This window comes from Typha latifolia, chromosome 8, assembly GCF_019914945.1.
Source record: "Typha latifolia isolate L0001 chromosome 8, TyphaL0001v2, whole genome shotgun sequence".
In the NCBI taxonomy this organism is placed as follows: Eukaryota; Viridiplantae; Streptophyta; class Magnoliopsida; order Poales; family Typhaceae; genus Typha; species Typha latifolia.
The window spans coordinates 10,979,556-10,997,587 of NC_133093.1; the positions used below are offsets into that span (position 1 = coordinate 10,979,556).

General features: G+C 36.9%; 4 protein-coding genes across 4 annotated transcripts; 1 reads left to right on the plus strand and 3 right to left on the minus strand.

The window, feature by feature from the left end:
* Positions 1–457: 457 nt before the first annotated feature.
* On the minus strand, positions 458–1,336 carry LOC140794153 (brassinosteroid-responsive RING protein 1-like). Its single transcript, XM_073146045.1, has one exon. It carries the CDS (start codon positions 1,184–1,186, stop codon positions 614–616), a length of 573 nt encoding a protein of 190 aa, XP_073002146.1. The 5' UTR covers positions 1,187–1,336; the 3' UTR covers positions 458–613.
* A 4,365-nt stretch (positions 1,337–5,701) lies between these two features.
* Positions 5,702–7,074, minus strand: LOC140793877 (uncharacterized). Its single transcript, XM_073145642.1, has 3 exons — positions 6,725–7,074; positions 6,388–6,641; positions 5,702–6,002 (listed from the first exon to the last, which is right to left on the minus strand). The coding sequence occupies exons 1-3, from the start codon at positions 6,987–6,989 to the stop codon at positions 5,940–5,942; spliced, it is 582 nt and encodes a 193-aa protein (XP_073001743.1). The 5' UTR covers positions 6,990–7,074; the 3' UTR covers positions 5,702–5,939.
* A 3,272-nt stretch (positions 7,075–10,346) lies between these two features.
* Positions 10,347–14,347, plus strand: LOC140794137 (uncharacterized). Its single transcript, XM_073146018.1, has 8 exons — positions 10,347–10,636; positions 10,727–10,748; positions 12,264–12,320; positions 12,442–12,523; positions 13,296–13,391; positions 13,515–13,639; positions 13,728–13,746; positions 13,833–14,347. The coding sequence occupies exons 1-8, from the start codon at positions 10,537–10,539 to the stop codon at positions 13,977–13,979; spliced, it is 648 nt and encodes a 215-aa protein (XP_073002119.1). The 5' UTR covers positions 10,347–10,536; the 3' UTR covers positions 13,980–14,347.
* A 1,488-nt stretch (positions 14,348–15,835) lies between these two features.
* LOC140793461 (phragmoplastin interacting protein 1-like) lies at positions 15,836–17,400 on the minus strand. Its single transcript, XM_073144955.1, has 3 exons — positions 16,963–17,400; positions 16,362–16,408; positions 15,836–16,267 (listed from the first exon to the last, which is right to left on the minus strand). The coding sequence occupies exons 1-3, from the start codon at positions 17,350–17,352 to the stop codon at positions 15,928–15,930; spliced, it is 777 nt and encodes a 258-aa protein (XP_073001056.1). The 5' UTR covers positions 17,353–17,400; the 3' UTR covers positions 15,836–15,927.
* Positions 17,401–18,032: the final 632 nt, after the last annotated feature.

Consider the following 18,032-nt stretch of genomic DNA (forward strand, 5'->3'; position numbering starts at 1 on the left):
GCCCGTTGTACTTTTACAGCTTTGACCGTAGAACACCGACACAACCACCGACTCGTGGCAAGTTGGAAGGACACCACCTGTGATACAAGAGGTTACAGAGTCCACTCCCAGTGTAATTTTGGGGAGTAAATTATTTTGATAACACCGACACCCAACTCCGTGCTTAAATTGCACCATTAATCAAGATTTACTCGACCAATAATGGAGGGATCGAGTCAACTTCCTTAGACCAACGTGTCACGTTCCGGTTGGATGCGAGGTCTTGTGCTGTAGCCTGGCTTCCGTGTAATTAATTGTAGTGGCTACCGAACAAGCGGAGGAGTTGGGTGCCTTTTCCGAGAAGACGATGCTGGAATATCACTCATATCATAGGACTATTTTAGATCCGTTCTTTACTAGATTGCAACTGAAAGATGGAAGACTGGGAACTATCTGTCGATATGAGGGGAAAAAGTAGTAACAGAAGAAGTTCTTCATTGCTCAAAGGTCAAGAGTATAATTCAATCAACAAACAAAAGCTGGAATTATCTACAAAGATTAGATTTCCTAATCAGGACCCAAGTAACAAGAATTAATCTCTTTCTATGTACAATTGCCCAAATCTAAGACTCAATTAAGAGGAGGGGATTAGCTGGTGAGGCAGAAACAAAGTGGGACTCGACAAAGGCGAGGAAGGAGAAGAGGGGAAATGGTAATCGAAGTAGTCGTAATCCAAAGGCTCCACCACTAAGCTCCGCTCGCCAGTCGGCGGCTCCGCCGCCTCCGCCGGCATGAGAGGCGCGCGGCAGAGAGGACACGTCCGCTGCTCGTGCCCCATCCAGCGGTCGAGGCAGCCCCGGTGGAACACGTGGCGGCAGTTGGCGAGGCGCCGCACCTCCTCGCCGCCCTCGAAGTCGTAGAGGCAGACAGCGCAGCTCTCGCCGACCTCGCCCTCGGCCGCGAGCTCCTCGTAGCGGACGACCGGGAGCGCCTCGTCGACCACGGCGCGCCTGTGCTCCGGCGGCCGGAAGCGGAAGCTGCCCATGTGCTGGGGCGGTGGATCCGGCCCGTCGGAGTCGAGGAGGTCGCCGAGGCCGACGGTTTGGAAGACCCAGGAAAGAAACCGGCGTAGGGAGCCGAGGAAGAGGACCAGGTGGAGGAGGAGCCGTGGGAGTTGCATCTCGGAGTAACCTACGGGGAAGCCCATCTCTAAGAAATTAAGCAATTAAGCCCTCGAGGAATTCCTAATCTTGTCCATTTGGGCAAGATCGAGATGGGTGGTATTTATAGAGGAGGAGGGGTTGGTATTGACCATGGTCAAGGACGGGAATAACGCGGAAATCTCATGTGAAGGTGATGGGCTCGGGCTAGGATTAGGAAGAAGTGGAAGGTTGGGGCAGGATTAGTTTAGTGGCAATCTTGGCGTTTGCTTGTGATAAACTGATAAAGAAAAAGGATGGTCACTGGAAGCTGCACCTTCCCACGAACTTACGCACCAATTTGATAGCTCTTTTCCCTTCCAGCACGTCAACATGTGGGCCCCAGGCTTTTATTCTTCTGTCCGATATTTGCATTTAACAACCTAAATTTAAGCAATTTTTTAAAAAAATTCATAAAAATGAGGTGTGTTTTATAAAATACTTAAAATTGGAGAGCTGAACTGTACATATAGCCATGGCAAATTTAATATTTTAACAAGTTATTTTGCCGGTATGTATCCAAGGATAGATCTGTCATGGGGTGCGAAAGGAACAGCTACGAGATTCTTTGTCTCATTCACTGCTCAAGTAGACAGTGGCCTGCCCTAGCTTGGAACTCTGCCTACCAAAACTGAACACCGTCAGTCTAATCCAACACCACTGCCTAACCAATTTAAAAACCTATATAAATTCACAAGGAGTCAATTAAAATATTTACTATCTTATATTTCCCCTCAAATTGCTCGTTTCTTATATTGCAATATAGTTGGTTCTGTTCTGTTACCGTCGGCGTATCAAAATTATTTAAAAAACATTAACTTTGTCAAAATTAAATAGTTAAAATCTCATCTTTTTATTTATCCCAAGGGTGACACAGATGAAGGGGCGTATTAGAATGGCTTTGAGTCAATTAATTGCCTAATACTGATTAATAAATTGTTATTGTTAGTAGATTAGGACAGGTCATAGAGATATTCAAACACAAATAGGATGGGAAAAGGGAGGAGGGATTCCTTCTTATCTGCGGTAATCCAAATCCATAATATACGGCACGCTTAACTAATCATATTTAAGGAGATGATGGCATGATCTTCCACATCGTTGATGTATCTAACTCTGTACAGCTGGATCCTAATGCAACTCTCATCGTTATCTTGGAGATAATAAAAATTAATCCATCAACTAAAAGCCTTAACGTGATAAAGAAAGAGAGGATTAGATCTTTACATTATAATATTTCAATATGTTTCTCTCTAAATGTGTTTGGGGTAAGGACTGCAGACCTGCCGCTAATGAACATTTTCGTTTTTTGGATGGAACTGTGAATAGATATTTTTATTATATTCTATATTTTTATTATTTATAAAATGAGTTCTACTTCTACAGAAAATGTTATGCTGTTAGATTTGTTAATTAAATTTAATTAAATATCTTTGTTAACTTAACTATATTATAAAAATACTTTTAATTAAGTCTTACTAAGAATGTTTTAGTTATTTTAGAAATAATGATATTTTAAATATGTTAAAAATAAAAAATATCTCTACTTAACGAAATATTTTTTTTAATTTATAAGTAATATTTAAATTAAAATTTTGTTAAAAAATAGGGTGTTATACGTAAATTTCTCAAAAGTTGAAGCAATAAAAAAAGAAAAGAATGTATTTAACCCCCTTCTTTTAATCTTCTCATTTTTCCATGGCTTTTTGTCTCCACTTCATTCCTCCCAGTGTTAAGAAAACCAAAACTACGTCACCAATCTTGGAGCGAAGCGGGCAGTTCGGAATCATCGGTCCATGGTTGTTGAGAGAGAGAGAGAGAGAGAGAGAGAGAGAGAGAGAGAGAGAGAGATAAAAGAGGCAATATCTTTTGCAACTAAACCGGGTGGGGACTGGGGAGTGATTGACCAAACTAATTCTGTTTTAATTTTTTTTACTTATTATTAAAATAAATATATTTTACTGTATTCCTAACTAAAACACTAAATTTATTATTATTTTATATTTTTATACACCGTTGATTAGTTCAGTATTTTATTCTACAATAAAATAGATAGACTTATTTTAATTAATAAGTTTAATAAATAATTTATATTGGTGAATGGTTAAGATTTAGACCGGCAAGCGCACGTGAAATGGCGGGTACACCGTAAGCAAAGAATCTCCACGAAGTGTCTCATCTCGCATACAGCGCAACAGCGGAGACCAGTCTATTATAAATTACAAGTACTTCTTCTTTGGTACCCTTTTTATCTTTTTTTAGTTACTTTCTACTTATTTAATAAACCTTTATAGATTTCCTTCTTCCCTTTTATGTCACTATTTTTTTTTTCTTTTGACGAAGATAAAATAGATAGACTTATTTTATGTCACTAGTTGACCTGGCAATTATAGCACTATTTATTCCCTTCTCTTGGTGGAGGTGATGAGGTAAATAAACAACGTCCCTCTCGTCTCTCTTCAATTAAAGCCACTGTTTCAGCTGTCTGGGTCTAGCAAATTTATGACAAAAAATTATGATTTCGATTTCAAATTGACATGTTACAGAAAAATTATATTTAAATTTATTATGATCTTTTTTATTTTTGAATATTAATCTAAGTGTCTAAATCATATGCTGGGGACGTCTGACTTTTTATTTAGCTTAAAACTTACGAGTCTGATTCAAAATTCAGTGTATTATGTGTTTCTTATAAAAAAAACGCTTTATAGTTTTATAAAAAGGAATTAGGCTTATATGTGTCACTTTGCTGGTAGTAGAAGAACAACTAGATGCTTTCTAGTATCTTAGATGAACAAAATGTTAAATGTCTTACTATTCTACTTGATAATTAACACAGTGGTTGAGATCCTATCTATTCATCATCATGTTATAGATTTAATATCTCAATAAGTTGTATTGAATGGTATTATTAATGTCTGAAAGAGAATATAAAGGGCCATCAAGATTTGAATTGATGGGACTAGAATAGTCAAATTAACTTATGTGTTGACACACATCCAATATCCAATATCCAATATCCAATAATGTGCCTCAATTAGCTGGCAGCAATTATCTATTCCTATATTATGGGAAATAAAATAAAATATAAATTTTCTACTAATATAAATTGCACAATAGTTATGTCAAAAAGATTTAATATTGATCGAAACCCATAAATAAATTTGTAACTCACAAACATAAGTTTATCATTGGATGTATAAAAAATTTCTATATTCACTCATGATTATAGCATAGTGGCTCACAAATTACCAAATAAATTCAGGAAAAGATTGCCTACATGTCCACACTATTTGGTGGAATAGTTGGCTGCCAAGTGCATAAATCATCTAAAAGTTGAGGTATAAAGTTGTAAAAGCATAATAAAAGTGATTTGATAGTTATTCACATACTGACAATAACTAAAACTTTAGGCAATCTTAATAGGTTTTGTTGTGTTCCCCAACAAAAGCAATCAAGATTACTACTTACTTAGTTACCCTAAACTATAATTCTTACGAGAGGTTGCACTAAAAATTACATATTAGGATCTCCTTAGCCATCAAATTAGATAATGGCACGAGGTTCTCGAGCTTTACTTTAGAACTGTGACAAATTGCTCTCATCTCGTTGTCTACTGCATTAGTGGGTGAGGCCCATTCACACGTAACTTTCGCCCATTATTGCTAGTAATGATGAATCATACCAAGAAAAGTTATTGTCTTCATGCAATGGCAAATAGTGGAGGTAGTTAATGATGATGACATATATTATCTCACGCATAAGGACTATAAGTTGCTACTTTTATTTCTCTGATGGGTTGGATAGTGATTTAGCCCGGCCCAAAAAGTTAAACAGGCTATTGGTTTGAGCCCTGGCTTGAATATACCTAGGTGCATAACACTAGGGCCGTAGCCCTATTGCCCCCAGACAACCTTGTCCCAAGTCAGTTTATCAATAGTATGCATTCAACAGCTATAGTTATATATATATATAAGTGATCAAATGAGAGATATGTAATTAGACTATGGGTGATAAGGACTACGAGGTGCGCACAATCAGTGTCTTGACGTAGCTTTTCGGGTTAGTCAAGTTTGAATTTAGGTAGTTCAAGTTGATCGAGCTTGGATCTCCGTTTGCCGCCTGCCCATCAATTGCTCTGGTCGGACGCAATAGACTGAGTGTATTAAAGATATATAAAAGAAAATCAGATTTTACTTCTTTGTGGTTAAGCCTAAACTCACTCCACCATTTTAAGATGGAAAAAAGTAACAATTTCGGTGATATAAGTAAAACTATACTTAATGCCTAAACATAAGAATGTAAAATATAGTTTCCTCTATAATGATTTTTGTAATATTATGAATGGGCCAAAAAGAATGGGCCGGGCTTGGGCAGGCCCAAATCAGATTAATAGAGCTCCTATGAAAGTAATAAAAATATTAATAGTATTTGAGCTTCTTATCAAAATATCTTTTAGCAAAAAAATATATAAAAACCAATATAAAACAAAAAAATACACTAAATGAAGATCCTCGGGGAACTTAAAATAGAAACACCCATTGCTATTGCCGTGGGATCCATCTTTTTTCTTCACCGCACTAGAACTCACTGGAATTTGTTCCAGCAAATTCTCGTAATATGTACATTTTAATCAAATTGAATACACGTGGGAATATACATCGTTTACGTGGAGAGCAAAACTTGGACATCAATTGCTTACAATTGATGGCTATCTTCAAATTTGAAGGAGAATGTATGATAAATACACGCCTGTTTCCACTACCAAAATACTGGAGATCTTTCTCGCTCTTCATATTTTGGTTGGCCCGCCTTTAATTTTACCTACAAAGAACAAACAAAATTTGTTAATTTTTGGAGCACACTTCGGTAGAAATATAGCACTTATAATTGCCATGATAATAAGATATCAACTCTCTATCAAAATAACAAAATTGTTGTCAAAATTAACAAAAACATATAAATAATTAAAATATTTTTATCTCTTAAAGTTTGAATGTAAATTACTATTTCTAATCGAATGATATTATTAAAACAATATAATAATTTTCGGTGGCAATTATGATAGTTTGAATCACAGTGATGTCGACTTAACTACGATACATTTAAATTTTTTATTTCTCTCAAAAATTATAATTAAAAAAAAAAAATCAGTGGCAATTATGTAAAAAAAAATCGTTTGGCAGAGAGAAGTAAACGCACTACTCACCGCTTCAATGTCTATTCTGTAAACGAGCAGCTTGCGCCGCTCCTTGCAACTGGTTCGATACGCCATGCCAATGTGCGCCAAAGCCAAAGCCAACGACGCCAAGAACAACGCCTCCACTGCCACAATCTTCACCTCCTTCCCCACAAACACATCAATACTGATCGCCTTCAACACCACATAACCCATCGAAGACAAACTGCACGCCGTCGTAATCCCAAGATAAGCTCCCTTCCCATCGCAAACAACATACGCACCTACACATATATCAAAAGGACTAAAGATTAAAGAAACAGATGAGATTAATTTGGGTTGTTTATGTATAGGGATTAGTTCGTACATAGGATGATCAAAGATCTCGCGATGGATATGATGGGCACGTCAATCAGGGAGGATCGGAAAGTGAAGTTCTTCAAGCGACTGGACAACGAGTCGTGGTGAAGGGAGGTGGATAGAAGAGAAGGTGGGAGGAGAAGATCTAAGACTACGATTAGAAGCGGAGGGGCGCAGATGAAGAGGAGGGAAGCCAACATGGAGAGGAGGAAGAAGAGGGTCTTGGCCCATCTCCACGGCCGATCCCAAAACCTCGACGTCTTCTTCTCCATGGGAGGGAGGATTTGCGTTTCGCGTTTCTTGAGGAGAGAGGAGAGAGGAGAGAGAGAGTGGGGTGGTTCTTAGATTGTTTTAATTTGTTTATAAGTCTTTGCCTTCACACGAAGGATAGGCTCGTCAGAGTCAAAGAGGGTATGCGAGTGGGTTTGACTCGCTAACCGCTAATGCTTCTTTATGGTGTTACTGTTGCACGTTAATCCTTAGGATTATTGATAAAAAGCTGTGAGAATGGATTAGAGGTTTGGTGTTTGTTATTAGTTGTAGTTGTTTTCTATTTGCTCTCTAATTTACATCTTCCAGAAGAATGGGATTTTTCACAAAAAAAATATTAAGAAATATTTTTTTTTGGTCCACAGGCAGTCGTTATTGTATCCGATGGCTTGAACCTTCTTGTAGTCAAACTTTGAATGCCAAGTAGACCAAACTCGGCAGAAGATTCGAAGAGTATTGGATTCCTTTTCTTTCACACACACATAAAAAAACATGTTATTTATCCTATAATTTTGAATAAAGTATTTGTTATTTAATATACGACCTCCTTATCTCTTTATTCGTCTTCGTCTTCGTCTTCGTCTTGATAAGTACCTTTGTACATGATAGGGTAACGAATTACGTTAGAGATGTTAATTTAGTTGCTTTGTTTTAATCTCTTAGGTCCTTTTCATAATAATAATAAAAATGTTATCTTGGTCTATAAAATATGAAGTATTGTGACGGCGGGTCTCGTTGGGAGATAGAGATAAAGATGTTAGGTGACAAAACTGGTACTGCACTTCCACGTGTTCTCCACCGTAGGAAATGCCGGCTAATGTCATCAATTTTGACCTCGAGAAAGATGAAAAGATAAAAGAAAAAAAATCTCTGGGCCCCTGGGGATCTCTATCATTTGTATAAATGCCATCAATCACATGATGTTATGCTTAGATAATAATCTCATCTTTGAAAGCAACATAAGAAAAAGAAATAGATATTAAAGTGTGAGATAACTACACTTATCCTCCTAAATTATTAATATTTTCACATGCTTTTCTTGAGTTTTCTTTTTGACATATAAATTTAATAAATTATTTAAAATATTTCACTATTAAGACACCTTACAAATTGAAAAGGCTAAGTAATCCTATAAAAAGATAAATATGATTTATTCTTTCTTTTAAAATATAAACTGACTTACTTTTGAACCAAACGACACGACTCCTTGAGATATTTTTAATAATTTAGAAAATCTATATTTTATAATAGATTAGAAAAAGATATATGAACAATGATAATGGTTCAGTGGATTTAACTGTAATTAACTCTTAAAGTATTTGGTTAAGTTCTTAAGATGATAACATTAGTAACGAGAAAAGGGTAAGACATGAGTGAGTTGCATGCACTGAATCTAATCTATTTGTAAACGTCATATGGAATTTATTAAGCTGATGACGACTTTCCATAACGTTAGTGACTGATATGAAGGAATATATATATATATATATATATATATATATATATATTGAGAGAGAGAGAGAGAGAGAGATAAGGATAAGAGGGGGATTGGAACAGGATCTAAAGCAAAATAATGACGCGAGACTGGATATGGATTCGAGTGGAACTTTTTTTTTGCATGTGGCGATAGAAGTGGTTAGTTTGGAACCAATATTTGTATTATGTTCTATTGGTTATCTTTAATGTATTTGGAGAAGATTTGAAATGAGTATGATTTTGATACAAATTTATGGGTTACAACACCACATGTTGGGACAAGAGTAGGGTAGGATTCAGTGATAGTTGACCCCATATAGATTATTCAAGGCATACAAATGTGGGTCTATGCATCATAGAGCACTTTGTGGAATCACACTGAATTCTAATCCCAAATAAAGATAAATTAAGTTATAATTAAAAGTGTACATTCAATTTGGTGGGAGAGACGATCACAGTCGTGGTATTACCTTTGATAGTCCCCTCATCTTATTTCGAACATAATTACAACCATTGAAACAATGAATTAAGACAACTAGAACTCTTTAATCATTGAAACTATGAATTAAGACTCTTTTTTAATACGTCAGACATTATCTTTATGTCAAAATTGAAAAGATGGACACACCCTATTCTTTCTCACTACTGGCCTTGGGTTCGATACGAGGACTAAGACACTGGATCGAACTTGATTGAAATCTAAGCTGAATTATTTGAGCTTTTGGGCCGGCCCAGATGTGGAACCATCTTTAGAAGGTATAAAGTAATTAAAGTGTAACAATTAGACCCTAGATTAACTATATTATAAAAAAAACACTCTCCTTTTGTTATTTATGAATAGAAAACTACCAAGCCACACCCTAAATTCCCATAAATAAATGTAATTTACCCAATCACAAGATTAACTTAACTAACAGTTAAAGATGAATCAAAACATTGATTTCTAACTTAAAATGCTACGATCTATCTATAAAAAATACTTCCACATCCTCTAATGAATTGTTAGGAGAATCGATTAAAGGGTGATATTAATAATTCGTAATATTTTCCTATTTAAACAATTAGTTAACTCTCCATTATGTCGTATCTCTTGCACAGTACTTTTGGCATGATGAATTTTTATTGTATCTCTTTCACTAACCGATCCTAGTCTTGTGGCCATACCAATTTTCTATTCAAAATATTCACCATATTATTTGCATTTGATTCCACAGCAAAAGAATGTATTCCTCTCTAGAAGCAAGTCCCATTTCAAACATGACGTTTTTATTAGACTCGTCTGAAATTGACTTCTATGACCCATTTAACACTTTCAAATCTTATTTAAATCGATTTGTTTTTCAAAGCTGACTAAACCTGTACCAATTTCATTTGACTAGTTTGTTCGAGCAACCTCACGTTGCAAATACGTAGACAATTTGAGAGGGGTTATAATATAATCAAAATATAATGTGTTATTTATAATATTTTTGTTTGGCATCCGATGGTTTGCATACAGTATACTATGTATCATGTATCCCATAGTTTAGGTGAAAATAATTCTCAAAGTAAGTAAGTTGGTTTGTGATAAAACAACTCCTCTCACGTCGGCTGCTGACTATTTGGAATAAATTTCGACGACGTTTAATTTAAAATCTAAGTAGTTAAAAGTTCGATGGAGCCTAAATACTTTAGTATCTAGAGAGGGTTGCTATTTGTCTGGTCTATATTTAACCTTCGGGCTTAAACAACACTCGTACAGTACAAGGTAGGTCTCTAGCACGGTTTATAAAGTTCACGTGTCTATCCTGTAATACCCGATCGTAGCAAAACGTTCCGCTCCGCATCGGGGCTAACCCGATCCCTCTTTGCCGCATCAACACGCTTGTTGATCTTTATGCCGCGTTTTCCCCGAAGGATGGTTCTCGAAAAGGCCGGAGGAGAGAAAAAAGAATCACCGTTTTACGTTGACCGGTCGTCAAGAAGAGGAAAGCGAGATCCTTTTCCAAGTTCCCACCCTCTCTTTTGTAAATTTTGGATCTTGGAGGAGGTTTTCGAGCTCGCTCTCTTGAATCTTTGGTTTCATTCGGATCGATGGCGTCTCAGGCATACATGGATAAGGTGCAGCTCCGGCAGAGCTACCGGAATCTGTGGCACACGAATCTCATGAGCACAATCCAGGCCGACTTCCCTTGTAAGTTATCGATCTCCTTTTTCTTCTCGATCCAATTCGGTTGCTGCACTTGGCGATCGCTGATGAAATCGAACGATTCTTTCTCTGCAGATTGTTGTTTGTCGCTCTGGTGGTGAGTGTTTTGATCTGTGTCCATTCTCGATCCAATTCGGAGATTACGAAACAATGCTGTTTCTTTTTGTTATATCATCTTCTTCTCTTGTACGTAATGCTGAATGTTATTTAAATATAGCATGATTTTGCTGGATTAGGGCTAGGTTTTAGTGCAAGTGGGACTTGCGAATCTTTTGTTCTCTTTTATCCTTTATCCTTTTTTTTCTGAATATTTAATTGCATATCTATCTGTCAAGATGGAACCTTATATTTTTAACTGGAAATGATATTATAGTAACACAGAATCTTCCTCTAAATCCCTAAGAAGCCACCAATTTGTTTGACAAAATATCAGTGAAATATTTCAGTTCAGGATCTAAGAGTGTATTCTACGAAAAGTTAGGATTTTGATGAAATATTCTAAGCTAAATACATTCGTAGAAATGAAGAAACCTGTTTAACCTAGTTACGAATGTCTGTGTGTAACGCCAGTTAGGAAGAAATCTGGAAAAAAATTTCACTTCTGTATTTAGATTGTACATCTTTTTTTTTCCCGATAATAGATTGTACACCTTGACATTAAGAATGGTACTTGAATCCCTACAGTTAAAAATATGTACTAGCTAGACTTCTCAATGTGGAAAAATTCTTATCTCCTCTCTTAGTGTTTTGAGGTGATGGCTAATTTCACCGTATGTAGCCTACTAGTTGGACTTGGAATCAAACAATTCAAAACGATGGCCATGCCGACAGCCTACCAACATGTCGCATGAGGGGTACAGCAAGGCACCTCTCCTAGCATCTTCGTAGCTCGTTATCGAGCTTGCCGTCGCACGGGTGTGAGTGGTGATGACGACGATGAGCAGTGAAGGATGAAAGTGAATAGTGCCCTTTTATCCTTATCTTTTTCTCTTCCTCTTTTGCAACATGACCGGCAAATACCATGGCACGTGTCGTGCCGACCATTTTCGTGCCTGTGACACAGCCATCCTTGCAACTAATTATAGTCATACACATCTCATTGTTTCTTGTCATATTAAAAGATCTTATCGTGTCAGCTTCATCCGTTTAAAAGTACTATGAAATCCAACACATAAGATTCAGTCTACTATCCTATACCTTTTGTCTGAAAATTTTGTGTGATAAAAGCTTCTACTGTGTTTTTAAGCTTGCAAGAATTAATACTTAATAAATCATCTGCATGTAAGCATAGCACTGCACAGACATCTTATAATTTTACAACATTGACAGTCGATACGTTGTTTGTAACTATTCCAATAGCTAAACTTATCATATTCACTATATAGACGACAAGCGTGCATCTTACTCTAATTACAGAATGTTCTTATTGCTTTTGTTTGCTTTATTAGATGATTTTGCTCGGGTTATGCTGATGTTCACATTATCTGTTGCCACACCTTAGTCTTATCCAAGACAGTTCTATTGAAGGAACTCATCCCTACTTCGTTCTTTAGATATCGTTTTCACTAACTTTAATCTGCCTGTATTTTATCTAATGTGCTTATTTTCTTAGTGGGCCATGCGTGTCCTACATGCTTCGCAAACGAGCTCTCTATAATGACATGTCAAGGTAATCATGGTTCATTCTCTCCCCACTCCCTCCCCCCCCTCCCAACACACACACACTCCGCCGCAATTTTGGTTTATGCCAGTGTCCTTTTACCATATTTACATGTTTGCTTGTATTACAGGTATGTATGTTGTGCTGGCTATCTACCATGTAGTGGGAAGTGTGGAGAAAGCCGGTGTCCTGAATTTTGCCTGGCCACTGAGGTAACCCTGCTTCTTTTTTTCTTTTCTTTTCTGATTGTTTCCCATCACAAATTGAAATATTTCAATTTTGAAAGATATGACAGAATAGCAATTTATCAAGGCTTCATAGAACTATGTGACTACTTGTGGTTTCTTATTAAATAAGGAAATTCAAAAGTACCAGATGCATTATAACCAGTTTCTACTTCTTTCTATTGCCATATCAATATTTTAATTCAACTACAAGCAGTTATCATGAATGGATTTCATTATTTATTTCTAGAACTGATACTGTTAATGATCTGGTTTTATTCAAAAGATGAAAATAAGGATGCATCATTGGTTTTATTCAAATGATCTGGTTTTATTTGTTATAGGATAGTTGTTCTTTCCTACTCCCAAAACCTTAATAACTTCAAGTCCATTTCTTATTCCAACCCCTTGCCATCATTGATTTGATCCATTCTGGGTTTAGACATGGAAGAAGACTTCTCAGTCTTTGGGATCAGGATCGAAAAAAAAAGAAATTGAACCCTTAACTAATCAGGATGCTATTGCAACTATGGGGTGTATGTTCTTTTTAGGGTAGTCCTGAGCTTGGTGAAGCAGTTGTCGTGTGTACCCGAGTTCAGAACCCTCTCATGTGAGGGAATTTCTTTGGTGTTAAATGTTATAGCTTCAACTGCAGTCAGTGGTATATACTTTTAGGCATATATCATGAAGCAAAAGTTCTCAAACTTTTGGCAATTAGATGTCCTGGGACTATTAGCTGAACATGAATTTTGTTTTTCAGGTTTTCCTGTGTTTTGGTAACTCAGTTGCCTCAACCCGCTTCTTGCTGCAAGACGAGTTCAACATTCAGACAACTCAATGTGACAACTGCATTATCGTATTGCTTTCTTAAACCCTAGCTGTTACCATTGTTCATCAAAGCTTCTCTTTATTTTTCCCATATTGAACCCAGCTATTTTCTCTTTTGGCAATTTAACTATGTATGTACATTTGACTTCAGGGATTCATGTTCTGCCTCCAACAAGTTGCTTGCATTTTCTCCATTGTTGCAGCTATTGTTGGAAGCGAGGAACTATCAGAAGCTTCCCAGATTCTTTCTTGTTTTTCTGACTTAGTCTACTGCACGTAAGAATATTCGGTGGCCTTCTTTTATCTAAAATATTTTTTTCTCAGAGCTCTAAAATCTGTTTGTATACTTGCATCTTCTTTGCAGAGTCTGTGCATGTATGCAGGTAAACAATAATTCTCTGGCTGTGTCGAAACATTTCCAACCTTTAATATGTGAAACTCTATTGATGCCATTGTGATGTGAGTGCAGACACAGCATAAAATCGAAATGGATAAGAGAGACGGCAAGTTTGGGCCGCCAGGAGTAATGGCAGTGCCTCCAGTCCAGCAGATGTCCCGCATTGATCAGCCTATTCCAGCTCCTGTTGGGTATCCACCTCAGTCGGCATATGGATAACCCTATGGCTATCCACCACCAGCTCAGGCTTATCCTCAAGCTCCATACCCTGCGCCTGGTGCTTATCCTCCTCCTGGTTCTTACCCCCCACCTGGTTACTACCCCAAGTAGAGAAAAACATGCCCTTGATTCCTTGAAACTGTCAAATACTTGCAAACATGTTCAGTGTAGATTTTCTCATGTTCTAGCTCGCTGAAATACATTTATTAGTCAACTTTTATATCTGGGTATTATGGATAGGGATTACTTGTTGAATTTTGTTTGCGTCTTACATATTCCTATGTAACTACTGGTGATGTTTCACTGGTAAAGATCTTTGTTTACTGAATACTTGTGGATATGGAGCTGTAAGATTGTTTTAAGAGTTACTCGGTTGTGCTTCTCCAAATCTCGCATTCGGTAGCATTTCACTGATACTTCCTTTTTAGTTTATATGCCTGCACTGATACTTCCTCATATCGTGCTAGTGAGGGGATCTTTCTTATGGAATCCGGGTTTTGGGTGCTTTCGGTGTCTCGCGATGATGCTAGTTGAATCAAGTTGGCATTTGTTTTGGCTAGACTTTATTTATGACTCGACTAAGTCTTGTACCGATCAATTAAAAACTTATCGATTAATAAAGCAGGCTTTATGAGTTCAAGCAAAATCCTGTATTTTGATGTGATTATAATTTATATACATCAAATAACAAAGTCAGGATTAAAATTTCGCCAGATACCATAAACTCGCTGACATCGTTGCTGCAAGAAGTAGAACGCATCCATACTTTGCCACAGGATACAATAAATAATGACCTAAAATTTTTCTCATAAAAAAGAAACCTGACTTACTTTAGGAACTAATTAATTCACTTATTAGTGCCAACATGATTCTTCTCATGATGCACGAGTTTTTAAAAAACAGAACTATATCAGAGTACGGCTTAGTTTCGGTGCAAAACTAAGAGAAATATATATAGGATAACAGAGTACGGCTTAGTTTCTAGCACGACCCAATGTCCCAAACGGGGAAGCACGTCGTTCGATCGAATGGAAACAACCTCATCTAATTTATTCCTCACAAGCTACCATTAATGTCAAATGTTTAAACCCTATTTCTTTGCAAAAATATTATGTTTAATATCAAAATTCAACAATATATATATATGAAGCTTATAGAGCAGAAGGAAGTCACACATTTAGGTTCGAGCAAGAATAACACGGTCATCATGCTTCCTCATGGCCATTGGTTCTCTCCATCTTCCTCATTAGAACGATGACCATGGTTGTGGCTATGCCAAGGTTTCGTGCAACGCAATGCTCTCTGGCCCATGCTATCCAATAGTTTTCTTGTTAAAACGCCTTAAAAATTATTAGTCTTTTTTGTTATTTAAATCTCTTTTCTCACTCTCTAATACCATATACGTAAGCTAGAATTAGTAGAATCCATACTAAGCTAAATCATATAGAGTATATAGTAAAATCTTCACGACCTACATTATGTGTTTATCTCAGTTTACACCATCTCTTATTATTATTTTTCATTCGACTATCGATATCTTATAAAAAAAAATACACGGGTTTGAATTGAAAATAGTTTGGTGTAAAATGAAATAAACACAAAATATGGTCAAAGTCTCCCTTCATAGTTATAAAATAATTAACATACGAAAATTTTAGTTCTTAAATTTTGTCAAAAAAAGGTGCAGCTGGTGGATATGGGAATCTATTCAGCAATGGGTTTGGCATGGATACCGCAGCACTGAGCTCCACGTTGTTCAACAATGGCTTCGCATGCGGAACATGTTGCTCAAAAAATTCTTTAGGTTTGCCAGTGCATCAGCATGAACTACCAATAAAAAAAATGGTGCAAGAATATAAAGTATTCAGGATCAAGAAACACTTCATAGTGTAATAGATTCGTTGGTACAAATTTCTAAGGCTTAATCGGCATTTAGTCGTACAAGAGTTCAGTTCCTACTGCTGACTGCATATGCTATCTTCATTGGCCTCCCACGTAGCTCAGCCTGGTTTTTCTTCATAGCTTTCTCCAGCGATTCGTCGTCCTCGAAATCCACATGACAGAATCCTCGAGAGATTCCTGTTCTTTTGTCGAAAGAAAATCTTATAGATGCAATGTTCGACGATTTGAAGCAGTCTCGTATGTCGGTTTCTGTTACATCCCATGAGAGATTGCCAATGTATGCTGAGAGACAGCCATCAACCTTCTCGGGATCACTAAGGAACTCACTCTTCCTTTTCCTCTTAGAATCAACTCTGCAACGTTCCACCTTCATGAATCGGTTTCCCCTGAGCAGAGCAGAGCAAAGAAGAAAAAAAAATCTTCAACATTCTATATAACTTGGGCAAAAGAGAAATACAATGGTCTGCTTAAAAATCTCACGTGCTGAATCCATCAAGCTTGAGAGAACTTAGTGCAGCTGCCCCTGTCTGGTGCAACAAAATGTAGACAGAATCAGCTAAATAGTTTATAGATAAATAACTCCTCCAAAAGCATTTACTAGTTACAAGATCTAGAGCTAAAATTTTGCACTGCATTATATAAAGAATGACATGGCAATCGCAATATTCAGGAATTAAGGATGCTGCATTACCCTGCTTTTCATCCAACATCTAATTGTAATCGCTGCTAATTACTAGTATAGTGTGTGTAAAGGTTTCAACTTTACTAGACCAGAACAGGATCAGTTAATTTCTTTTCATTTTTGCTGTTAAAAAAATACTCTCAACATCTAATTGTAATCACTGCTAACTGCATGTTTCAAGAACAATTCACGCGGTTATATGAGCTAAATCAATCAGGCTATACTGTGAACCTTGCACAATATCATACAGTTGACTATCTACATCATTGGAAAATGCTAGGCAGAAGATAAGACTTATAGCATTGTGCTGAATACTTTCAAAGCTCCGAAAAAATTTCTTTTTTTCCTTTCTGTAACTTGATTTCATATAAAGAATAAGGAAAAAGGGAGCAACTTGACCTGAAACGTGATGAAGGCGAGGCCGCGGAAGTTACCCGAGTCGGGAAACCTCGATAGTTGAAGCTTCTCAATTGGGCCAAACTCCTCGAATAAGTCTCGGATCTCTTGCTCAGTGACCGAATAGGGCATGCCGCTCGCCACCACCTTGTTGGGCTCGTACGTCTCCTCCTCGTCGTCGCCGCCGCCGCCGCCGAGAGGGCACTCGGCTTCTTCCACTTGTTCTTGCTCTTGTTCTTTATCCACCTCCGCCGTCGCCGTGGGAATAGGCTGACCCCATTTATCCTTCCTCGCCTTCTTATTCTTCTTCTTTCTTGCGATCTTATTCTCGCCTTCCATGGCCATGTCCTCGCCTCCGCCGCACCAGCTCGATAGTTGAGTTGAGTTGAGCATGTAAAGGAACCCTACTGGGATGTAAACAACTAGCGGGTTTGTACAGAGGGGGGTTAAACCCAAACCTTACCCGTTTATGGCCCTAAGTGTAGCCCAATAGAGAATATATGGGCCTTTAAAATCCAATGAGAGATACGATATGATTCGTCCCCCACTAACTGCAAACTTTCTTCTTCTGTTTTTCTTAATGAAAGTGAATTTTAAACTATTTTGAACATTAAGTGGGCATAATTACGCCATGGGGATATCCAACTCATGCAATTGGCCAATGTACACGAGCAGGTTAGTTATTCGACAGCGTGAGCGTATTAGCCAAAAATTGCATTTCAAATAACTTCATATATTAATAAGAAGAGGGTTTCTTTCGTGAAATCGAATTAATTCTTTATCAATCAATTTGATGAAGATCTAACGGTTAAAATATTTAAGGGTATAATAGGAATGAAAGATATTACCGGTTCAGCAGGTAATTTTTTTTAGATATATAATCTTGCACATTATTTTTTAACAATTATATTATCTTAATATTTTATTAAGTAAAAGACATATATATCATTAACCGAGAGTAATGTATATATATCAAAATAAAGGGTATTCATGTCTTTTATAATTAACTTGATGAAAATTTAATTATATTTTATCTTTTTGATTATTTTTGATTATTTACATATATCTCCCAT

Excerpts from the sequence above, each read along its gene's own strand:
- LOC140794153 (XM_073146045.1), bottom strand. The coding sequence starts at position 1,186 with ATGGGCTTCCCCGTAGGTTACTCCGAGATGCAACTCCCACGGCTCCTC.
- LOC140793877 (XM_073145642.1), bottom strand. The coding sequence starts at position 6,989 with ATGGAGAAGAAGACGTCGAGGTTTTGGGATCGGCCGTGGAGATGGGCC. Across the intron at positions 6,642-6,724 it reads GAGATCTTTGATCATCCTAT|GTGCGTATGTTGTTTGCGAT; the intron begins GTACGAACTAAT and ends ATATATGTGTAG. Across the intron at positions 6,003-6,387 it reads ACAGAATAGACATTGAAGCG|GTAAAATTAAAGGCGGGCCA; the intron begins GTGAGTAGTGCG and ends TGTTCTTTGTAG.
- LOC140794137 (XM_073146018.1), top strand. The coding sequence starts at position 10,537 with ATGGCGTCTCAGGCATACATGGATAAGGTGCAGCTCCGGCAGAGCTAC. Across the intron at positions 12,524-13,295 it reads AATTTTGCCTGGCCACTGAG|GTTTTCCTGTGTTTTGGTAA; the intron begins GTAACCCTGCTT and ends TTTGTTTTTCAG. Across the intron at positions 13,392-13,514 it reads AATGTGACAACTGCATTATC|GGATTCATGTTCTGCCTCCA; the intron begins GTATTGCTTTCT and ends ATTTGACTTCAG.
- LOC140793461 (XM_073144955.1), bottom strand. The coding sequence starts at position 17,352 with ATGCTCAACTCAACTCAACTATCGAGCTGGTGCGGCGGAGGCGAGGAC. Across the intron at positions 16,409-16,962 it reads TCGCCTTCATCACGTTTCAG|ACAGGGGCAGCTGCACTAAG; the intron begins GTCAAGTTGCTC and ends TTGTTGCACCAG. Across the intron at positions 16,268-16,361 it reads AAGCTTGATGGATTCAGCAC|GGGAAACCGATTCATGAAGG; the intron begins GTGAGATTTTTA and ends TGCTCTGCTCAG.